At 46.6% G+C, this 22,860-nt stretch overlaps 1 protein-coding gene across 1 annotated transcript in view; it reads left to right on the top strand.

Annotated features, from left to right (window-relative positions):
• The first annotated feature begins 15,934 nt into the window (after positions 1–15,934).
• The window catches only part of Cd80 (CD80 molecule), a 28,759-nt gene continuing 21,833 nt past the window's right edge, over positions 15,935–22,860 (top strand). Inside the window, exon 1 of the mRNA XM_045148417.1 lies at positions 15,935–16,037. Within this exon, the coding sequence (XP_045004352.1) occupies positions 15,935–16,037 (103 nt within the window). The remainder of the gene's footprint in view (positions 16,038–22,860) is intronic.

Consider the following 22,860-nt stretch of genomic DNA (forward strand, 5'->3'; position numbering starts at 1 on the left):
ATCGATCCCGGGACGGGCGGAGCTGGGGGAGCCGGTGCAGATCCGTGCGCCCGCCGGTACCCAGTGCGCCCGCCGGGGACCCAGTGCGCCCGCCGGGGACCCAGTGCGCCCGCCCGGGACCCAGTGCGCCCTGCCCCGGCCTCGTCACGTGGGACCGTGAGGATTGGGTCACTTCTTACAGCAGCGTCTCTAAGGGCGGAAAATCGGAAATAAAATCGGTCTAAGGGAAACCTAAGTTTCCTTCCTGTAAATGAAATATGGCTTGATTTCATGAGGGAGATAACGGGAGGGACTCGGATAGGAAGGGCTGGGGAGACTTTGGTTAAGCGAAAGTATATATTAACAAGTCATCAGATTCCATCCAGAATGATGGATGCAAATGCAGAGTCTCTAGGTGAGAAACCCTTGTGTGTGTGCCTCAAGTAAACTGATTGGAAAGGGAAACCTGAACTTGTTAATGATTACGAGATGCCTCTTGGAAAGGGAAACCAGGAGAGAGAGTTTTCTGAGAACATGGAGAAGAAAGATGAAGAGAAATTTCATATCTTTCTCTTCTTTCTTCAAGGCAGGGTTTCACTCCGACCCAGGCTGACCTGGAATTCACTATGCAGTCTCAGGGTGGGCTCGAACTCATGGCGATCCTCCTACCTCTACCTCCCCAGTGCTGGGGTCAAAGGCGTGCGCCACCATGTCCGGCTTTCATTTTTATTTTGTTCAATGGTCTTCTCTAACAGAATCCTCCTGTCTCGACCTCTAGAGCGCTACCATTTCAGGTGTGGACCTGGCTTAAATATTTCATAATAAGTACTTTTCTATATTATGTATACAAATGGATTTCAGAAAGCAGAAAAAAAATAGAGACCACTGACTCTGGTTAACCAAAGACCGTCTCCCAGCGAGGGGTGGTTTCACACACCTTTAATCCCATCTCTGGGGAAGGAGAGGTAAGAGCAGTATTATGAGTTCGAGGCCACCCTGAGACTACATAGTGAGTTTCAGGTCAGCCTGAGCTAGAGTGAGACCCTACCTCGAAAACCAAAAAAAAAAAAGTGTGCAAAATGAAGCTTTAACAATTTATGCCCTGAATGTGTCATGTCCTTACTTATTAGTTATGTAAAGAGAACTAAAGCTTTTGGACAGTGTGAACTCACAGGAAATAGCAATACAGGAAATATTAGGAAATACAGAAAAATTAAAAATAAGGACGAGGAGAACACAACAGAAGAAAGCTAATCAAGACAAGCTCACACATCCTGTGTGGTCACTTTAAGACAACTTGTATCTGGGTGGCTAGATTTTTGGGGGACGGGAAAGGACAGGTTTTTTGTTTTTTATTTTTTTTGTTTTTTGGGCTTTTTTTTTTTTTTTTGAGGTAGGGTCTCACTCTAGCCCAGGCTGACCTGGAATTCACTCTGTAGTCTCAGGGTGGCCTTGAACTCACAGTGATCCTCCTACCTCTGCCTCCCCAGTGCTGGGATTAAAGGCGTGCGCCACCACGCCCGGCTGACATTTTTTTTTTAAGGGACAAATGTTTAGGCAGAGTCTTATATAGCCGAGGCTGAACTTGATTTGGAGCCTTGAATTCCTGATCCTTCTTCCTCTGCCTCCTGAGTATTGGAATTACAGGCATGTACCACCCTGCTCAGACTATTTTATGCACCCAGATGTTTGCTCAGACCTTCATCCACATGAGAAGGTATTTTAAACCTGAAGATTAACATTCTGATCAGTGCACTTAGAGTCAAGCAGACTGTCCTTCATCATGTGGGTAGGCTTCATTGAAGCTGTTGCAAAAAGAGAGCTGGATCTGAAGAGATGGCTTCGTGGTTAGGGCGCTTCTCTGCAAAGCCAAAGGACCCAGGTTCAGTTCCCCAGATGCACAAAATGGCACATGGAGTTCATTTGCAGCAGCTGAAGGCCCTGGCGTGTCCAATCCATCTCCCTCTCTCCCCGTCTCTCATAAATAAATAAAAATAAAAGGGCTGGGCGTGGTGGCACACGCCTTTAATCCCAGCACGTGGGAGGCAGAGGTAGGAGGATCGCTGTGAGTTCAAGGCCACCCTGAGATTACATAGTGAATTCCAGGTCAGCCTGAGCTAGAGTGAGACCCTCCCTCGAAAAAAAAATATAAATCATATATATATATATATATATACATATAGGACCTCAATGCCCCAGATGCCAGGGCAGGCAAGACGCTTCCAAGGCTCTGCACACAAGGTCTCTCCTCACCTCTCCTCTCCCCTCCTTGTTTTATTTTTGTTGTTGTTGTTGTTTTGTTTGTTTGTTTGTTTGTTTTTGAGGTACAATTTCACTCTAGCTCAGGCTGATATGTATATATCAGCCCGTTGTGGTCATGCACGCCTTTAATCCCAGCAGTTGGGAGGCAGAGGTAGGCGTATTGTCATGAGTTCAAGGCCACTTTGAGACTACATAGTGAATTCCAGGGCAGCTTGGGCTACAGTGATACCTTACCTCACAAAACAACAAAACAAAGCAAAATCTTTTTTAAGTTGAAAAGAAAAGAAAAACTCTAAGCTATGCATGGTAATTTAAGTAAGAAGGCAGTTATCTCACATAGCAGGGAGTAGGCATGGGAAACACTTTATGCAAAGGAGACAAAGGGTCTGAACTGTTAGGGTGGCGTCTTTCCCTTTAAGCAGAACAGAAAGAGACCTGGGGAAGTCCTTGTCACTGTACCCCGGGGGCGCCTCCCACCACAGTACAGCATCTTCTTTCCTTTGGTCTGGAGATGCACCACCATGTTTCAAAATCTTTGGTGACTTGCTAGCAGGTCGTCTTTCTCTTACTTTTACAGGGATTTCTCACAGCAAGGAGGCTCAGCTGGCAAAACCCCCCCCCCCCCACAATCCCAACCCCAGTTACACTTCCAGGGCAATGGCCCTTGACTGCCTTCTCAGCTCAGGATAGGTGAAAATGCAAAATCAGAAACAACACAGAGCCTTCCTTGCTGGAGTTCCTTTTCTGCCCGGGCTCCTCCTTGCCTGCATGAAGGTCACCCTGAACTAACTAATGGGTCCCTTGGCCTCTGTAACTTTTCCCCAGGAGAAATCAGCTCAAGGCTCAGAGAGGTGCCCTCCCTCAGACATCCTGTGGCTGTACTGCCCTTCCAATAGTCAGGTCTTTTCCTGTATGCAAAGGTGTGTCCATACCAACATTTTCAATGTTGACCTTTCTAGAAAGAGTGAGTGAAGGGAAAGTCCCCTTAACATCCAAACCACGCAATTTCTTTTTTTAATTCGATGAACAGAGTTGTTTTCCTTTTGGTGAAACCTGGAAGCCATGACCTTTGGTTAAAGATCACCTGTGGATTATGTTGTGGGTTCAAAATAAAAAGCAAGCCGGGTTTAGGTGGGCACACCTTTAATCCCAGCACTCAGGAGGCAGAGGTAGGAGGATCGCCGTGAGTTCGAGGCCACCCTGAGACTGCATAGTGAATTCCAGGTCAGCCTGGGCTAGAGTGAGAGCCTACCTCACAGAACCAAAAAATAAATTAAGGGCTGGAGAGATGGCTTAGCGGTTAAGCACTTGCCTGTGAAGCCTAAGGACCCCGGTTCGAGGCTTGGTTCCCCAGGTCCCACGTTAGCCAGATGCACAAGGGGGCGCACGCGTCTGGAGTTCATTTGCAGAGGCTGGAAGCCCTGGCGCGCCCATTCTCTCTCTCTCCCTCTATCTGTCTTTCTCTCTGGGTCTATCGCTCTCAAATAAATAAATAAATAAATAATTTTTTAAATAAATAAATAAATTAAGTAATTTAAAAAAAAAGCAATTCTTGGGCTGGAGAGATGGCTTAGCGGTTAATCGCTCGCCTGTGAAGCCTAATGATCTGGGTTCGAGGCTTGATTCCCCAGGACCCATGTTAGCCAGATGCACAAGGGGGTGCACGCATCTGGAGTTCGTTTGCAGTGGCTGGAGGTCCTGGCGCACCCATTCTCTCTCTCTCTCTCTCTCCCTCCCTCTTTCTCTCTCTGTCACTCTCAACTAAATAAATAAAAATGAACAACAAAAAAAAAAAGCAACTCTTTGGTTTGCTTCTCAGAAAAAAAGAAATAAACAGGAAGGAAGGAGGTGAAAGGGTCATGGGGGGGGAGGGGAGAAAGGGAGACTTTAGGAATGAGTAAATGGCCTAATATGTCTAAGCACTAAGTGACAGTCTCCCGTTGAACCCTTACTAGACTGCAGGGCTCTCCAGACTTAGGTCATTCATGTTGACACGCTGTCCCACTCTGAAGGCACCGAGGTCATCACTGGCTTTCTCCACTGCCTGATCACTGTCTCCTTGCTCCGTGTCTCAGAGAAAACGAAACAGGAAACCGAAAAGTGTAATTTTTGTAGACTGTTCTGGTGGGAGGGAGTGGCAATCAATGGCTCTAGGACCTCAATGCCCCAGATGCCAGGGCAGGCAAGACGCTTCCAAGGCTCTGCACACAAGGTCTCTCCTCACCTCTCCTCTCCCCTCCTTGTTTTATTTTTGTTGTTGTTGTTGTTTTGTTTGTTTGTTTGTTTGTTTTTGAGGTACAATTTCACTCTAGCTCAGGCTGACCTGGAATTCACTCTGTAGTCTCAGGGTGGCCTTGAACTCATAGTGATCCTCCTACCTCTGCCTCCCAAATGCTGGAATTAAAGGTGTGTGCTTACCACGGCCAGCTCCTTTTTTTTTTTTTTTGAGATAGGGTCTCACTCTAGGCCAAGCTGATCTAGAACTCACCCCATAGTCTTACTCCGGTGCTGCCCCCAAACTCACAGCCATGCTCCTACCTCCGCCTCCCAAGTTGTGGGGTTAAAGGCATGCACCACCACGCACAAGGCAATGCAACTCTGTAACCTCTTTGAAAATTATCTTTTTTCGGTTTCCTCATCAAAATCAAGTTCCCCCTTAAACACAAGCAAACTTTCCCTTGCATCGATTTCAGATGATCTCCTCCAGTCTGGTTGTTACAAGCTGAAAAGAGATAGAAACACCCCTCAAGGGCGTCAGTGGGGGGAGCGGGGGTGTGTGGCTGGGGAGATGGCTTAGCAGTTAAAGGTTCCTTGCTTAGGGCACCTGTTCGTCCAGGTTCGATTACCCAGTAGCCACATAAAGCCAGATGCACGAAAGGGCACACGCATCTGGAGTCCGTATGCAGTGGCAACCGGGCCCTGGTTTCCCCTGTTCACTTTCACTTTCCTTCTCTCTCTCTCAAATAAAAAAAACTCAAAAATAAAAACCTCAAGAGAATGCACAATCATATCAGGCACCTCAGAGCCACCTGTGCCTTAGGATCTTCCACCATTTCTCATCTCTGGGCACTCTCAGTGCTGAATACAGTTCCGGGCACACAGTGGACACAATAATTGTATTTGAGAGGCCTTTATTGCTGTGCTGAATGAGTCGTGGAGACATAGGAACTCCAGAAAGAAAACAGTAGATGAGGATTAGAACAGCCCAGGAAGGCTTCTTAAGGGAGTGACATTTGATCTGGCCCTTCTGAGAAGAAAGATGTTTGGATGGTGTAGCAGACAGCTTCAGGCTCGCTGAGATGAACGTCCAGACCAGGCACAGTTATGGAGGAAGGGATTTGGTGAGGCTTACAGATCCAGGGGAAGTTCCATAATGGCAGAAGAAGGGCCAAGCAGAGAGAGAGAAGCCACAAGCCAAAAGCCACACAGCACAGCTCACCTCAGGAGCCCCAGCTAGGCACACTTTGCATATCTTCAGATTGTAACCTCAAACCCACCATCACACCTTGAGATCCACCCAGTGACACCGCCTCCAGTCCAATGGCTACAGATGCAAACTACAAACTAATAAAACACTGAATATATTGGGGGCCATCTACTCAAACCACCACAGATGGGCAGAGAGAAAACCGAAAAGCCATCTAGGAACTCAAGGGACAGTGTGTCAAGGCTTGTGGGCCTTAGAGAGGACAGAACCAAATAGAAGAGAAAGAGCAACCGTGTGAACAAGGTTAGCCACAAGTGCTTGCTTCTCTCCTGTTAAAGTTGATGACTTACGTGCTGGAGAGATGGCACTTGCTTGCAGAAGCCACGTTTGATTCTCCAGTAGCCAAGTAAAGCCAGATGCACAAAGTGGTGCGTGCATCTGGAGTTCATTTTTAGTAACAAAAGGTTATGACGTACCTATGCTCCTCTCCCCCACCCCGTGCAAATAAAAACAGATTTAAAAATAACTCTGTGGTAACTTAAATCTCAAAGAACCAGAGAGACTGGGGTAGGATGTTAAGAGAACAAGATGACCATATCAGTTGTCTATTGTGGTGACTCATACCTATAAAATTAGTGCTTTGGACTCTGAAGTAGTGAGGGAGTCCCTAGAATTCAAGGCCAGACTAGGCTATGTAGTGAGTTCCAGGACCTGTAGAAAGAAAGGGGCCGGGGGAGAGAGGGAAGAAAGGAAGGGAAGGAGGAAGAAAGGGAGGAAAGGAAGAAAGAAAGGGAGCTGGCGAGATGGCTTAGGGGTTAAGGCGCTTACCTGCGAAGTCTAAGGACGCAGGTTTGATTCCCTGATACCCATGTAAGCCAGATGCACAAGGTGACACATGTGTCTGGAGTTAGTTTACAGCAGCTGTAAGCCATGGTGTGCCTATTCTCTCTCTTTATTCACCTCTTTCTTGCCCTCGGATAAATAAATGTAAAAAAAAACAATTTTTAAAGAAAGAAAGAAGACAAGAAAGGAAAGGAAAAGGAGGGAGGACTCTTCTTGCTGGCTTCCCATATATATATATATATGTACATATACATATGTAATTTATTCATTTACTTGAGAGAGAGAAAGAGGCAGAGAGAGAGAGAGAGAGAATGGGCACAGCAGGGCCTCCAGCTACTGCAAATGAACTCCAGATGCATGTGCCACCTTGTGCATCTGGCTTATGTGGGTCCTGAGGAATCAAACAGGGATCCTTTGGCTTTGCAGGCAAATGCCTTAACCACTAAGCAATCTCTCCAGCCCTGGCTCTCCCCTCTTTAGCCAAATGTGGCACTGCTCTGAAGCACTGTGGCTTTCATCAGCACAGGCAGGTTTAACAGCTCTAAGGTGAAGAGAAGAAATAGAGGACGTCGTTTCCAGAAACATCAAGACAGGTGTGTGGGGGGGGGCAAAACAAGAATGAAACTTTCCCCATAACAAGCTCTACCCTCCCCCAGCATTTCTGAGAAGCAGGCCTGTATCTCCTTAGCCATCTCTTCTTGGAGGGCCTTCTCCATTTACTCACTCTGTGACTTTTTGATTTTGTTTTGCTCTGTTGTTGTTGTTTAATATATATATTATTTATTTATTTGAGAGAGAAAATGGGCACTCCCGGGCCTCCAGCCACTGCATACCAACACCAGACGCAGGCGTCCCCTTGTGCATCTGGCTCATGTGGGTCCTGGAGAATCAAACCAGGATCCTTTGGCTTTGCAGGCAAAATGCCTTAACCACTAAGCCATCTCTCCAGCCCTGTTGTTTGTTTTTGTTTTTCAAGGTAGGGTCTGACTCTAGCTCAGGCTGACCTAGAATTCACTATGTAGTCTCAGGGTGGCCTTGAACTCATGGCGATCCTCTTACCTCGGCCTCCCATGCTGTGATTAAAGAAGTGTGCAATCAGGCCTGGCTGCTTTGTTTTTTGAGCTATGGTCTCCCTTTGTAGCCCAGACTGGCTAGAAACTTCTGGTCTCCCAGTTCAGCTGTTCCGGTGATGGAATCACAGGCGTGCCCTGTCAGATAGTCCAAATTCCTATCACAGTCTGAGACTGGTTATTTCATTACTGGTGTCTTGCACTGTATAATACTTTTTACTATTGGTGAAATCAAATTTATTGCATGCCTTGTTTTCCTACCATAGTGTAGTGTTAGGGAACGATTCTCTTATAAATTTATAACCTTTAATTTTTCTCATAATTGTTTTTTGTTTGTTTGAGGTAGGGCTTCACTGAAGTCCAGGCTGGCCTAGAATTCATTGTGTAGTCACAGGCTAGCCTCCAGCTCAGTGATCCGCCTACCTCTGCCTCCCCAGCGCTGGGATTAAAGACTAAAGATGTGTACCACCAGGCCGGCTTCTTCAATCACCTTTCAGAAAAGGGAACTTGGGTTTAGAATCCATTGCTCTCACCTCCTCCAATTTCCAGGCTCCAGAAACTTTTAGACCAGAGGTCATTTTGTGGTCACTGTAATTATGGACATATCCCTGAAGATGTGTTTTTTGTTTGTTTTCGTTTTTCAAGGTAGGGTCTCCCATCCAAGTACTAACCAGGCCCGACCCTGCTTAGCTTCCGAGATCAGACGAGATTGGGCGCATTCAGGGTGGTATGGCCGTAGACTCAAGGTAGGGTCTCACTGTAGCCCAGGCTGACCTGTAATTCACTATATGGTCTCAGGGTGGCCTTGAACTCATGGCGATCCTCCTACCTCTGCCTCCTGAGTGCTGGGATTAAAGGCGTGCGCCACCACGCCTGGCCCTGGAATTCTTTTATTTTATTTTATTTATTTGAGAGAGACAGAAAGAGAGAGAGAGAGAAAGGCAGACACACACAGAAAGAGAGAGAGAGAGAGAGACAGAATGGGCGCAGCAGGACCTCCAGCCACTGCAAACAAACTCCAGATGGCTGCACCACCTTGTACATCTGGCTTACATGGGTCCTGGGGAATCAAACCTGGATCCTTAAGTTTTCCCGGCAAGTGCCTTAACTGCTAAGCCATCCAGCTGACCACCCCCCTTTTTTTAAGTATTAATTTACTGGCATTTCAGGATGAAGAGCTATTAAGCCTATCCCATTACTGAAAAATCTGGGAAGATTTGAGGAAAGGACATACAGCTGTAAAACAGCTGCCGGCTGGCCTTTTCTTTCTGTCTGTGCTTAATTCCTAGCCAGCTGTGGTATTTATTTATTTATTTGCCAGGAGAGAGAGAGAGAGAGAGAGAGAAAGAGAGAGAGAGAACGAGCATGCCAGGGCCTCCTGCTGCTGCAAATGAACCCCAGACACATGGGTCCCTTTGTGCATATGGCTTCACATAGGTACTGGGGAATTGAGTCCTGGCTGCCCAGGCTTTGCAAGCAGATGCCCTTAATCACTGAGCCGCCTCCCAACCCTTCTCTGGAACCCATAAAACTGCAAGATGAGGCTGGAGAGACGGCTCAGAGGTTAAGGTGCTTGCCTGCAAAGCCTAAGGACCCAGGTTCTATTCCCCAATACTCACATAAAGCTAGACGCACAAGGTAGCATATGCATCTGGAGTTCATTTGCAGTGGCTAGAGGTACCGGTGTGCCCATTCTCTATCTGTCTCTGTCTTTCTGTCTGTCTGTCTCTCTCTCTCTCTTTCTCTCTCTCAAATAAATAAATAAAATATTTTTTAAAACTTCAGTATGTTTTATGGTCTTCCAAATTTTTGCTCATGGGCTGGAGAGATGTCTTAGCTATTAAGGCACTTGCCTGCAAAGCCAAAGGACCCAGGTTCAATTCCCAGAACCCACATAAGCCAGGTGCACAAGGTGGCACATGCGTCTGGAGTTTGCAGCGGCTGGAAGCCCTGGCGTGCCCATTCTTTCTCTCTATTTGCCTTTCTCTCTCTCTCTCAAATAAATAAATATTAAGCAAAAACTATTGAGTCTCCTTAAAAATTTTTTTGTTCATATACTGCAAATGAAATTCCTAATACTGTGTATTTCGTTGCTCTTTTCTAAACGGACACCTAGAATTTTGTATTATTTTAAGACATCTGCAAAGAATAGTTTCCAATGTATTGTGATATTCTCATTTTAGAAAAATTGTTATAGCACTTTAAATGCATTGAGTAGAGTTTAAAGCAGCAAGAGCTCATTGATCCTAAGATCCGTATTAACGTCTGTTGCCGTCATCTCCGGGTATGTGGGATGAACATTCAAACCGGGCGCAGTTCATAGGGAGGAAGGCAATTCCATATGATGGAAGAGGTTGTCCTCTCACAGGTCCAAGCAGAGAGACAGCCACCACCAGCCAGCACCACAAGCAAGCAAGGGACCCAGCCAGAGCCCAGACTGGCCCACACACCTTCAACCCGGAATTCCGATCGCCACTCCCCACAGTAACACTGTAGGGCTGGACCCCAGGATCCACCCCCAGTGCCATCTCCTCCAGCCGAGCAGCTGGAGACAAGCCTTAATAAAACACATGAGTCGGGCTGGAGGGATGGTTTAGTAGTTAAGGTGCTTGCCTTCAAAGCCAAGGACCCAAGTTCAATTCCTGGGGACCCACATAAGCTGTCTGACATGAAGGTCCCAGGCTAGGGAGAGGCCGCAGCAGCCACCAGTCATATCTCCGGAGCTCCTCCCCCCACTCTCAGGGGTTGCAGTGAGCCAGGATCCTCCCCAAATTCTTGGGGGTTGCAGTGAGGCTGGACTCCCCGGACAAAATCTCAGACCCCGAGATTGGCAGGAAGTAAGGTCACTCCCTCTCCAAGCACGGGATACCTGGACATTTAGATAAGACAGGCTTTGCCCATAACCTTGTGGTCTTTGGCCAGTTGCCTAATTACCTAGGAACCTCCTTATATGGAATCAGCCAGCACCTTTCACAGCCCGTCCCCCTGTACCATTGCCTATGTGCTGGAATGAATGCCCCATATGCTAATTGGGCATCAGCAAGCAACCTTGTACATCCAATCCCCTTAGGACCCTCAACTGCTTATAAACCCATTTCCCTGACAATAAACTAAGAGCTGTTCACCAAAACTGTCTCCCAAGAGCACTCACCACTATGGTTGCCTGGATGCCTTGGGATCCACAGCTGGCCCAAGGACCCAGGAACCCACAGTGGAGCATACATATAGAGTTCATTTGCAGTGGCTGGAGGCCCTGTTATGCCCATTATGTCTCTCTCTCCCTCTCTCCCTCTCTCCCTCTCTCTCTCTCTCTCTCTCTCTCTCTTTCTCCCAGGTTCAATTCCCCAGGACCCACGTAATCCAGATGCACATGGCACATGTACCTGGAGTTCATTTGCAGTGGTTGAATGCCCTGGCATGCCCATTCTCTCTTTCTCTCCCAAATAAATAAATAAAATATTTTTTAAAAAAATAAAGTAATGCCGGGGGTGGTGGCGCATGCCTTTAATCCTAGCACTCGGGAGGCAGAGGTAGGAGGATCGCTGAGAGTTCGAGGCCACCCTGAGACTACAGAGTGAATTCCAGGTCAGCCTGGGCTAGAGTGAGACCCTACCTCGAAAAACCAAAAAAAAAAAAAAAAATAAAATAAAATAAAATAAAATAAGTAAAAATTTTAAAAACCACATGATTCTACTGGGGGCTGGCATCCAAACTATCACAATGTCCAAAAAATATAAAGTAGGAATTACTTCTGAATACGTACATATACATATATATCCTGTACTTGAAAACTTAATGCTGAGCCAGTAGAAGTAAGACAATTGGACAATTGTTATATCCTTCCTCCTTGTCATTAATCAAAATATACATCTGAGACCCAGACCAAGCCTTGGGAGCCACAGCATTCATGAAGCCCCCATGCAAAAGGACGGAATGCAGTGGTTTTCTATCATGGCAAGTCTTGCCCGCCTGCTTCCCAAAACCGAACTGTTCCATCTCTGAGGTAGACAGAGCAGCACCCTTGGGCCCTGCCACACTCTTGTTTTCTCTCCCATGTTCTCTTTGCCCTTCCCAGCTGCTGTGGGAGGCATGGCGCCTTGGGACCATGCACAGGAGGGAGAGACGGGCACTGTGGAAGCTGTCACCCCACTCTGCCAAACATCTGCTTCTGCTTATGGGGTGAGCGAGTGGGAAGGACACAAAACCGGGCCTTGTGTTCATGATGCCTGGATTTAAGGAGGCCACTGTGATCATTATATCAATTCACTGAAAAAGGCTTCACCTAAAAGGGCTTCTGAAGCCATTCTGCATGCAGTTCAATGGGAGAAAGAGATATCACCAGTGAAGATACTCAACAGTGGACACTGTAAGCCTTATATTTGGCCAGCCAAGCCAAATGAGCCAATGGGTATAATAGTGGCACGTCTATCATGGTGGAAACCAACTGCCCTCCAATTGGACTGCAGGCCCACTCCATGGGAGGGAATACATCCCCAATACTGAAAACTTAAAACATGGGTAGTCATGAGCCCTAGGGGTGTAACGTCCGCTGCTGTCTGGCTAAATGTATACACTATGCTTATCAAACTGGCCAGTAAGCGCTTCTCTTAATGTTCATACCCTTATATTAATGCTACTCTCACTTTTGGTAGAGAATCTTCTCTTTTCAGATGGCAGTGACCTTGGGACGACTCAGAAGATATCATGGTGCTGGAAAGAAGTGACTGGAGTACTGAGTAATATCTTTATCACACCTTCCAAGGCTCAGGGTGTAATGCAGAAGAAGTGGTGGAAAGAATGTAAGAGCCAAAGGAAGGGTAGGACTCCTTACAACATGCTCACTCCAGACACAAAATGGCCTGGACATCCATGACCTCATAGTGCCTGACACTACCTACACAAGACCATCATAAGAAGAGGAAAAGATCATGACATCAAAATAAAAGGGAGACTGATTGAGATGGGGAGGGGACATGATGGAGAATGGAATTTCAAAGGGGAAAGTGGGGGGAGGGAGGGTATTACCATGGGATATTTTTTATGATCATGGAAATTGTTAATAAAAATTGAGAAAAAATAAATAAATAAAAGGGCTTCTGGGTGATTGTCTTAGTTAGGTTCATGGAGGTGGGAAGACCTACTGTGAGAAGCAGCATTCCATGGGCTAGAGATTTGGGCAATATTAAAAGGAGAGACCCCGGCTGGAGGAATGGCTAAAAGGACCAAGGTTCGATTCCCCAGGACCCACGTTAGCCAGATACACAAGGGGGCGCACGTATCAGGAGTTCATCTGCAGTGGCTGGAGGCGCTGGTGCACCCATTCTCTCTCTCTGCCTCTTTCCCTTTCTCTTTCTGTCTCTCAAATAAAATATTGTTTTAAAAAAAGAAACAGAATTTGAGACCAGTACAGATACAGCCAGCCCAGAAAGCTCACATGCCATTGACCAGGCATCTAAGTAGTGGCAGTCCAGCCCGTGACCTTTCCCTGAGTGTCTTCAGTTGGTTGATGCCCGTGTGGCCATGCGACAGGGCTGTGGGTGACGTGACTTCATCACACACTGTCGAAGGAGAGATAAAAGGGGCTTCCTCAAAAGCCTTAGCAACACCCTTCCCAGCAGCGTAGATTTACGCACTTATGAGAGAATGCAAATACTCCCCAAGCAAAGGGAAGTTGGAAAGGGGGAAATGCCCTCTCAGACATTTCAGTTCGCTCATAGAAAAACGAAGTCTTGCCATTGCACTTGAGGGAGCCCGAAGAGAACAGCTCCCCAGTGAGCCCTGGGCTTTTGATTTGCAACAAATCTGCTCTCAGACTCAAGGAAAAAAAAGGAAAAAAAAGTAAGTGCATCTATTCTTATCTTACTGGGGGTAGCTTGGCAGAACTAGTTACCGTCAGTTTGACCGATGCTGCTGTGGCGTTGGCATAGTGTCTCACGTAGCCCAGGCTGGTCTTCAACTAGCTGTGTGGCAGAGGATGACCTTGAACTCCTGCCTCTTGGGACTATAGTGTTTTGTTTTGTTTTTTTTGTTTTTTTTTCAGTGCTAAGGATTGAATTCAGGTTTTGTTCATGCCAGGCAAACACTCTACTAACTGAAATCCCCAGCTCCAACTTGATTTTTTTTTTTTTGAGCAAAAATACAGTCAGGACTGCCTCGGAGGAACCCTCTGAGGTCTCTTATTTTCCAAGCTGTGGCTTCCCAACATGGGTAGAGCCTCGCCACCCGAAGCTGAATTTTGAATTTCCTGGATGGTCACAAATATTTTTTGTAGGCTGAATTCTAGTTTTTTTATAATCAGACTGATTGAGATGGGGAGGGGATATGCGATGGAGAATAAAATTTCAAAGGGGAAAATGGGGGGAGGGAGGGTATTACCATGGGATATTTTTGGTAATCATGGAAAATGTTAATAAAAATTGAGGAAAAAATTTCTGGTGGCAATGTCCCTCAAGCTAATTAGTTAAAATGGACTGTCTGGAGGCCAGCTCTGGGGTGAGGCTCCCAAGGATTAAACCCACTCATCTGGTCAGCTCTTAGCAGCCTTTGCTGGGGCAACACACCATCCATGTCCATTAAATTTTTTTTTTAAATTATTTATTTGCAGAGAGGGAGAGATTGAGATTGGGTACACCAGAGCATCTTGCCACTGCAAATGAACTCTAGACCCATGTGCCACTTTGTGCATCTAGCTTTACATGGGTACTGGGGAATCAAACGTGGGCTGTCAGGCGTTGCAAGTAGGTGCCTTAAATCACTGAGCCATTTCCCCAGCCCCCCCCCCACGTCTTAATTTTGATACATTTATTGGAAAACATCCTAAATGTTCAGACTAGACCATATAATAAGAAACACTTGTAGTGTGTCTTTTTCTTTCTTCCCTCTTTACTGATAAATTTCTCTTTTCTTTGATTTTTTTTTTTACTTTTTTATTTATTTATTTGAGAGCAACAGACACAGAGAGAAAGACAGATAGAGGGAGAGAGAGAGAATGGGCGCGCCAGGGCTTCCAGCCTCTGCAAACGAACTCCAGACGCGTGCACCCCCTTGTGCATCTGGCTAACGTGGGACCTAGGGAACCGAGCCTCGAACCGGGGTCCTTAGGCTTCACAGGCAAGCGCTTAACCGCTAAGCCATCTCTCCAGCCCTTCTTTGAGTTTTTCCCCCCTCCCTTATAGGACACACTGAGTAGAGGTGTTTAAAAAGCAGGATATTTGGGCTGGAGAGATGGCTTAGTGGTTAAGCACTTGCCTGTGAAGCCTAAGAACCCCGGTTCGAGGCTTGATTCTCCAGGACCGACATTAGCCAGATGCACAAGGGGGCGCATGTGTCTGGAGTTCATTTGCAGTGGCTGGAAGCCCTGGTGTGCCCATTCTCTCTCTCTCTCTCTCTCTCTGCCTCTTTCTCTCTCTGTCACTCTCAAATAAATAAATAAAATAAACAAAAAAACTTAAAAAAAAATATAAAACAGGATATTTGTTTTGCTATGTTACTATATAGACAAGTGGGCTGGACAGATGGCTTCGTGGGTAAGGCGTTTGCCTGCGAAGCCAAAGGACCTCGGTCCCAGTCCCCAGGACCTGCATAAGCCAGACGCACAAGGTGGCTCAGGCATCAGGAATTCATTTGCAGTGGCTGGAGGCCCTGGCATGCCCATTCTCTCTCTCTTTCTCTCTCTCTCTCTCTCTCTCTCTCTCTGCCTGCCTCTTTCGCTCTCTCAAGTAAATAATACCCATTTGCTGGCTGTCAGGTGTTTTTGCTTCATATCCCAAAGACAGTTTGAGCTTCCAAGAGCTGGTGATCCTGGGTTTGTTGCTGTTCTTTGTGACTCAGGGTCTCACTGCGCTATCTAGGCTGCTTTCAGACTCAAGCCTTCCTTGTGCCTCAGCTTCCTGCCGCGAGCTATTTGTTTCTAAGAAAGGGAGGCACACCCACTTAGCCTGCAGATGGTTCACCAGGCCTGTGGTTGAGCCTTGGGACAGGCCAGGGCAAGTCATCTCCTCTGGCTGTCCCCACCTTCGCACAGCCACACCCTGACTCCCATGTCACCCAGACGTTCAGGACGCTCACCCATCTTAGGCTGGGCAACTAGACAGTGTGTGTGAACCCACGGATCGGTTATCAAGTTCTTTTATTTTTTTCAGGCTGTGAAGATTAGCCCACAGTCCCTGGAGACCCAAGAACGCTATCCAACATTCCCCAAGGACCCTCTCCGCGGAGCAGGTGGACCGTCTTTGGCCCCTGACGTGTGTGGTGTGTGCAACCCCCTTTGGAAACTTCTGGGGTGCCCACTAAATTCCTGGGCTTTTTTGGTTTTTTTTTTTTTTTTTTTTTTAAATCCCAAACATCGGAAGCCATGGGTTCCCCACTGAGACAGAAAGCACCACCCCCCAAGCGTGGCCTCCTTGGGCCCCTTGGTCTGTTCTTTACACTGGCCGGTCTTCTCCATGTTTCTTCAGGTAAGCGACTTTCAGGAGCTTGACTGAGTGTTGACCTAAGGTCTCCAGGGGTTAAGAGGAAGACAGTGGGCTGGAGAGATGGCTTAGTGGTTAAGCGCGTGCCTGTGAAGCCTAAGGACCCAGGTTCGAGGCTCGGTTCCCCAGGACCCATGTTAGCCAGATGCACAAGGGGGTGCACGCATCTGGAATTCGTCTGCAGTGGCTGGAAGCCCTGGCGTGCCCATTCTCTCTCTCTCTCTCTCTCTCTCTCTGCCTCTTTCTCTGTCTATTGCTGTCAAATAAATAAATAAAAATAAACCAAAAAAAAAATTTTTAAAAGAGGAAGACAGTGCTCTTCTGTCTACCATCCCTATAACCTTGGGAGCTTGAAGGACCTTCAGGGTGTTCCCAAGCCAATTTATAGCTAAGAACGCTCTAGCCAGGTGTGATGGCACATACCTTTAATCCCAGCACTTGGGAGGCAGAGGTAGGCGGATCGCCATGAGTTCGAGGCCACCCTGAGACTACAGAGTGAATTCCAGGTCAGCCTGAGCTAGAGTGAGACCCTACCTAAAAAAAAAAAAAAAAAAGCAAAGCTCTAGTCTAAAGAGGTTAGAGGTCTTGCCTAGGGTCACATAGCCAGTTAGTGACCAGTAGTGACCAGGTTAAATCAAGAACCCAGACTTTTACAGTAGGGCTCGGGGTGACTGTTGTTTTAACAGCACCACAAAGCTGAAAGGTCGGTGCGTGACGTCTTCTGTGAATAATAGATACTCATTTATGTCTTGTGACATGTCAAGGGCCTGGGCTGGGGGTCTGGCTTCCAGAGCACGTCGCTAGGGTACACCTGAGTCAATGCGGTTTAAACTCTAAAACTCAGTGGCAATGGCCTATCCCAGTTTGGGGGACAGGGAGAGCCGTCGAGGACTATAATCATCTTTCTATGAAATCCTTCTCATATTACTTGTTCTTATGATTTGGGTATGGTCAACATTAGCCTCTGACATTAAGAATTGGCACAAAAAAAAAAAAGTTAGTTATTTCTGACAATATAGGTATTTCCCATGTGTCCTCCAAAGAGTATTTTGGCAGGTGGTTTTAAGGGTGCTGGACTTGCAGCACTGACAAGAAACGTGGGGGCTTTGGACAGGACTCGGTGGTACATGTCTGTAACCCCAGTACTCAGGAAGCGGAGGCAGGAGGATGGCGAGTTTGAGGCCAGCCTGGGTTACAGAGAGAGCTCTGTCTAAAAAATGATGCCAAGAAGATGGGTCAGTAGATAAAGTGCTTGCCAAGCAAGCACGGGGACTGGGGTTCATTTCTCCAGCACCTACAGAAAGCTGGGCATGCCAGCATGTGCCTGTAATCCCAGTGCTAGGGACAAACAGACAATTCTTTTTTTTTTTTTTTTAATTTTTTTGTTCATTTTTATTTATTTAGTTGAGAGTGACAGAGAGAGAAAGAGGCAGATAGAGAGAGAGAGTGGGCGCTTCAGGGCCTCCAGCCACTGCAAACGAACTCCAGATGCTTGCGCCCCCTTGTGCATCTGGCTAACGTGGGACCTGGGGAACCGAGCCTCGAACCGGGGTCCTTAGGCTTCACAGGCAAGCGCTTAACCGCTAAGCCATCTCTCCAGCCCCAAACAGACAATTCTTGAGGCTTGCTGGCCAGCTAGTCTAACTGAGCTGATGAGCTCTAGGCTCAGCAAGAAACCCTATCTTAAAAAATAAGGTGGGGGGGCTGGAGAGATGGCTTAGCGGTTAAGCGCTTGCCTGTGAAGCCTAAGGACCCCGGTTCGAGGCTCGGTTCCCCAGGTCCCACGTTAGCCAGATGCACAAGGGGGCGCACGCGTCTGGAGTTCGTTTGCAGAGGCTGGAAGCCCTGGCGCGCCCATTCTCTCTCTCTCCCTCTATCTGTCTTTCTCCCTGTGTCTGTCGCTCTCAAATAAATAAATAAATAAAAATACTTAAAAAATGCTTTAAAAAAAAATAAGGTGGGGGCTGGAAAGATGGCTTAGTGGTTAAGGCATTTGCCTGCGAAGCCAAAGGACCCAAGTTCGATTCCCCAGGACCCACATAAGCCAGATGCACAAGGGGGCGCACATGTCTGGAGTTGGTTTGTCGGGGCTACAGGCCCTGGCATGCCCATTCTCTCTCTGTCTGTCTCTCTCGATCTCTTTTGCTCTCTGCTTACAAATAAATAAATAAATAAATTCTAAATCAATAAATAAGGTGGTTACTGGCTGGAGAGATGGCTTAGCCGCTAAGGTGTGTGCCTGCAAAGCCTAAGGACCCAAGTTCAATTCTCCAGGTCCCACGTAAACCAGATGCACAAAGTGGTGCACGCGTCTGGAGTTCGTTTGCAGTGGCTAAAGGCTCTGGTGCACCCATTCTTTCTCTCTCCCTCCCCCTTTCTCTAATAAATAAATAAATAAATCTTAAAAATAATAAGGTGGTTACTGGCCATGGTGGCACACACCTTTAATTCCAGCACTTGGAGGGCAGAGGTAGGAGGATCACCATGAGTTTGAGGCCACCCTCAGACTACATAGTGAATTACAGGTCCTGAGCTAAGGAGTGAAACCCTACCTCGAAAAAACAAAAACAAATAAATAAACAAAAACTTTAAAAAGAGGGGCTGGAGAGATGGCTTAGCGGTTAAGTGCTTGCCTGTGAAGCCTAAGGACCCCGGTTCGAGGCTCGGTTCCCCAGGTCCCACGTTAGCCAGATGCACAAGGGGGCGCACGCGTCTGGAGTTCGTTTGCAGAGGCTGGAAGCCCTGGCGCGCCCATTCTCTCTCTCTTCCTCTATCTGTCTTTCTCTCTCTGTCTGTCGCTCTCAAATTAAAAAAAAAAAAAGCCAGTGCAAAAAATGAAAACTGAAAAGTAAAACAAAACCAAACAGTGGCGGAGCTCCTCCTGCTCACAGCAGAGTTCTGATCTGATTTATTTTGTTTTGTTTTGAGAAAGGTCTGAAGTAGCTGAGGCTGAGCATTGACTTTCCTGGGTACTTGAAGCTGCCCTTGAACTCCTGATCCCCCTGCCTCCACCTTCCAAGGGCTTGAATTACAGGCATATGTCAGCCACCACGCCCCACATGACTTTGGTTGACTCTGTGTGTGTGTGTGTGTATAAGTATGAATGCTAGGTGGTATGATTATGAATAGCGTGTGCACATGCGTGTGCAGATGCATGCACACATGTATGGAGGCAAAAGGAGAACATGGAGTGTCCTCTTTACTCAGCCTTTCTATTTTCTTGAGACAAAGTCACTCAAACCAGAGCTGCCGCTTTTACTATTTTTTTGTTATCAAGCCCCAGAGAGAGAGAGAGAGAGAGAGAGAGAGAGAGAGAGAGAGAGAGGGAGATTGAGAATAGGCCCTCCAGCCACTGCAAATGCACTCCAGATTTATGTGCCACCTTGGGCATCTGGCTTTACATGGGTCCTGGGGAATCAGATCTTCAGGCTTTTCAGGCAAGTGCCTTAACCACTGGGCCCTCTCTCCAGTCCAGTTCTACGTTTTCTATCTTGAGTTGTAAAACTTGCTATTTTACATTATTGCAACACCAAGAGAATAGTGGCTAAAGTCTCCCAATTTACACATAACATTTTGTATGCAGTTGACAATTCCAATAAAGTTACCTTCCCCACCCCACCCCATCCCCCTGGGAAGTTGGGAGAAACATTCACAAGTTCAAGTCTTCTGGAGAAATTGAGTAAATCTAGAAATGGGGCAGAGCTGTTGTGGAGAAATGAAGGCTAATAAAAACCAAAAGAAAGAAAGAAAGAAAGACGCAAACCAAGATGTTGCAATTATAGTTTATTTATTTGAGAGAGAGGGAGGGAGGGAGGGAGAGAATGGGCGCACCAGGGCCTCCAGCCACTGCAAACGAACTCCAGATGTGAGCGCCCCCTTGTGCCTCTGGCTTATGTGGGTCCTGGGGAATCCAGCCTGGGTTCTTTGGCTTTGCAGGCAAACGCCTTAAGCGCCAAGCCATCTCTCCAGCCCCCAAGACGTTACAATTGTACCAGGAAAACTAAAGCTAAACCAAAGAACATCACTTCTTAAAAATTTTTTTGTTTATTTTTATTTATTTATTTGAGAGTGACACAGAGAAAAACAGGCAGAGAGAGAGAGAGAGAGAGAGAGAGAGAGAGAGAGAGAGAATGGGCACCAGGGCCTCCAGCCACTGCAAACGAACTCCAGTTGCATGAGCCCCCTTGTGCATCTGGCTTACATGTGTCCTGGGGAACTGAGCCTTGAACCGAGGTCCTTAGCCTTCACAGACAAGCACTTAACTGCTAAGCCATCCCTCCAGCCCATAAAGGACTTCACTTTTTGACCAAAAGAGGGTGTTTAGGAAAAAGAAAAAAAAAAAAAACAACTTATTTTGCAGACATGCCCAGTTTTTCCTGAACCAACAACCAGCCCATGAGCTTCTTAGGTCTGACCACAACTTATATCAGGTCAGCCATAAAAGTTGAGCCTGGGCCAGGCGTGGTGGCACATGCCTTTAATCCCAGCACTCAGGAGGCAGAGGTAGGAGGATCACCATGAGTTCAAGGCCACCCTGAGACTACAGAGTGGATTCCAGGTCAGCCTCGGCTGGAATAAGACTCTACCTCAAAAAACAAAACCAAAAAAAAAAAAAAAGTTGAGCCTGGGATTTCTGATCTCAGAGAACTTTGCTTTTGTTAGTTGGGGGAAGAGAAAACTAGCCCAGACACAGTGAGTGGAGTGTAGGAAAATGCTGGCTCCTAACTGTTTTGGAGAGAGAGAGAGAGAATTGGCATGCCAGGACATCAGCCACTATAATTGAACCCCAGACGCTTGCACCACCTAGTGGGCATGTGCAACCTTGCGCTTGCCTCACCTTTGTGTGTCTAGCTTACATGGGATCTGGAGAGTGGAACATGTGTCCTTTGGCTTCACAGGCAAGTGCCTTAACCACTACGCCATCTCTCCAGCCTGGGAACTTTAAAAAAAAATTGTTGTTATTTTTATTTATTTATTTGAGAGCAATAGACAGAGAGAGAAAGAGGCAAAGAGAAAGAGAATGGGCACACTAGGGCCTCCAGCCACTGCAAATGAACTCCAGACGCGTGCGCCCCCTTGTGCACCTGGCTAACGTGGGTCCTGGGGAATTGAGCCTTGAACCAGGGTCCTTAGGCTTCACAGGCAAGCGCTTAACCACTAAGCCATCTCTCCAGCCTGGGAACTTTGTTTTTTTAATCATTTAGTTCAACAGATGGGCAGCTCCTATGTACAAAGTACTTTTCTTGGTTCCGGGTACAAAGTATGAGTAAAATGGATGCAGCTTTTGCTGTGGAGGAATCTATGAAGAATGGGAGGAAGAAGACAAGCAATGTAATAGTCACTGTGATGAAAGGAAAGCCAGAGTGAACTAGGGACCTGCAGATGGGCAGGGCTGGGCAGCTCGGGACCACTAGGGAGCTGGGCCAGGACCTGCAGGGCTTGCCAGTCACCATAAGGAATCGCAATCTCTAGTGAGTTTAGAAGAATGTTTATTGGAAGACCTGTGATTCACTTTTCATTGGAAAAATTCCACTTTACTTTTTTTTTTAACCTAATAGCAATCAATTCTGAAAATTTAAAGAAAAAAACTGTAGTTACTTTTTTTTTTTTTTTTCGAGGTAGGGTCTCACTCTAGCCCAGGCTGACCTGGAATTCATTATGGAGTCTCAGGGTGGCCTCGAACTCACGGTGATTGTCCTACCTCTGCCTCCCGAGTGCTGGGATTAAAGGCGTGCACCACTATGCCCTACGTGGTTGTATATTTGAAAGTAATGACCAATTATAAATAGTAAGCAGCCATAAAGAAACAACCTACATATTCTAGTATCCAAAATAAGTACTGACAGGTTTTCTGAAATGTTATGTTCTCTATGCATTTTTTAATGTAAACTTGATATTTTAGGGTCTTCAGTTATAAATACACCTCTTATAAGGTGTTTAATATAGCTCAAGAAAGTGAGCATTTGTGGGAAAAATGTATGATATATTGTATCTAATGACAGGGATAGGTTGAATATTTTCTTTTTTCTTTTCTTTCTTTTTTTTTTTGGTTTTTTTTTTTTTTTGGTTTTTTGAGGTAGGGTCTCACACTAGCCCAGGCTGACCTGGAATTCGCTATGGAGTTTCAGGGTGGCCTCAAACTCACGGTGATCTTCCTACCTCTGCCTCCCGAGTGCTGGGATTAAAGGCATGCGCCACCATGCCCGGCTTAGGTTGAATATTTTCAAATGTGATGAAGCTGTTTAAAAAAAATAAAGCGATTAGGGCTGGAGAGATGGCTTAGCGGTTGAGCACTTGCCTGTGAAGCCTAAGGACCCCAGTTTGAGTCTCGATTCCCCAGGACCCATGCCAGCCAGATGCACAAGGGGGTGCACGCGTCTGGAGTTTGTTTGCAGTGGCTGGAGGCCCTGGCACATCCATTCTCTCTCTATATATATATGCCTCTTTCTCTCTCTCATTCTCTATCACTCTCAAATAAATAAATTAAAATGAAAAAAAATATATTAAAACAATAGCAACAACCTGGTGCAGGGCATGGCAGGGCACACCTTTAATCCAGCACTTGAGAGGCAGAGGTAGGAAGATTGCTGTGAGTTTGAGGCCACCCTGAGACTACATAGTGAATTCCAGGTCATCCTGGGCTAGAGTGAGACCTTACCTCAAAAAAAAAAAAAAAAAAAAAAAACCTGGGCTGGAGAAATGGCTTAGAAGTTAAGGTACTACCTGTGATGCCTAAGGACCCAGGTTCAATTCCCCAGTACCCACAGAAGCCAGATGTACATGGTAGCACATGTGTCTAGCGGCTCTG

Source organism: Jaculus jaculus, chromosome 4 (genome assembly GCF_020740685.1).
Source record: "Jaculus jaculus isolate mJacJac1 chromosome 4, mJacJac1.mat.Y.cur, whole genome shotgun sequence".
In the NCBI taxonomy this organism is placed as follows: Eukaryota; Metazoa; Chordata; class Mammalia; order Rodentia; family Dipodidae; genus Jaculus; species Jaculus jaculus.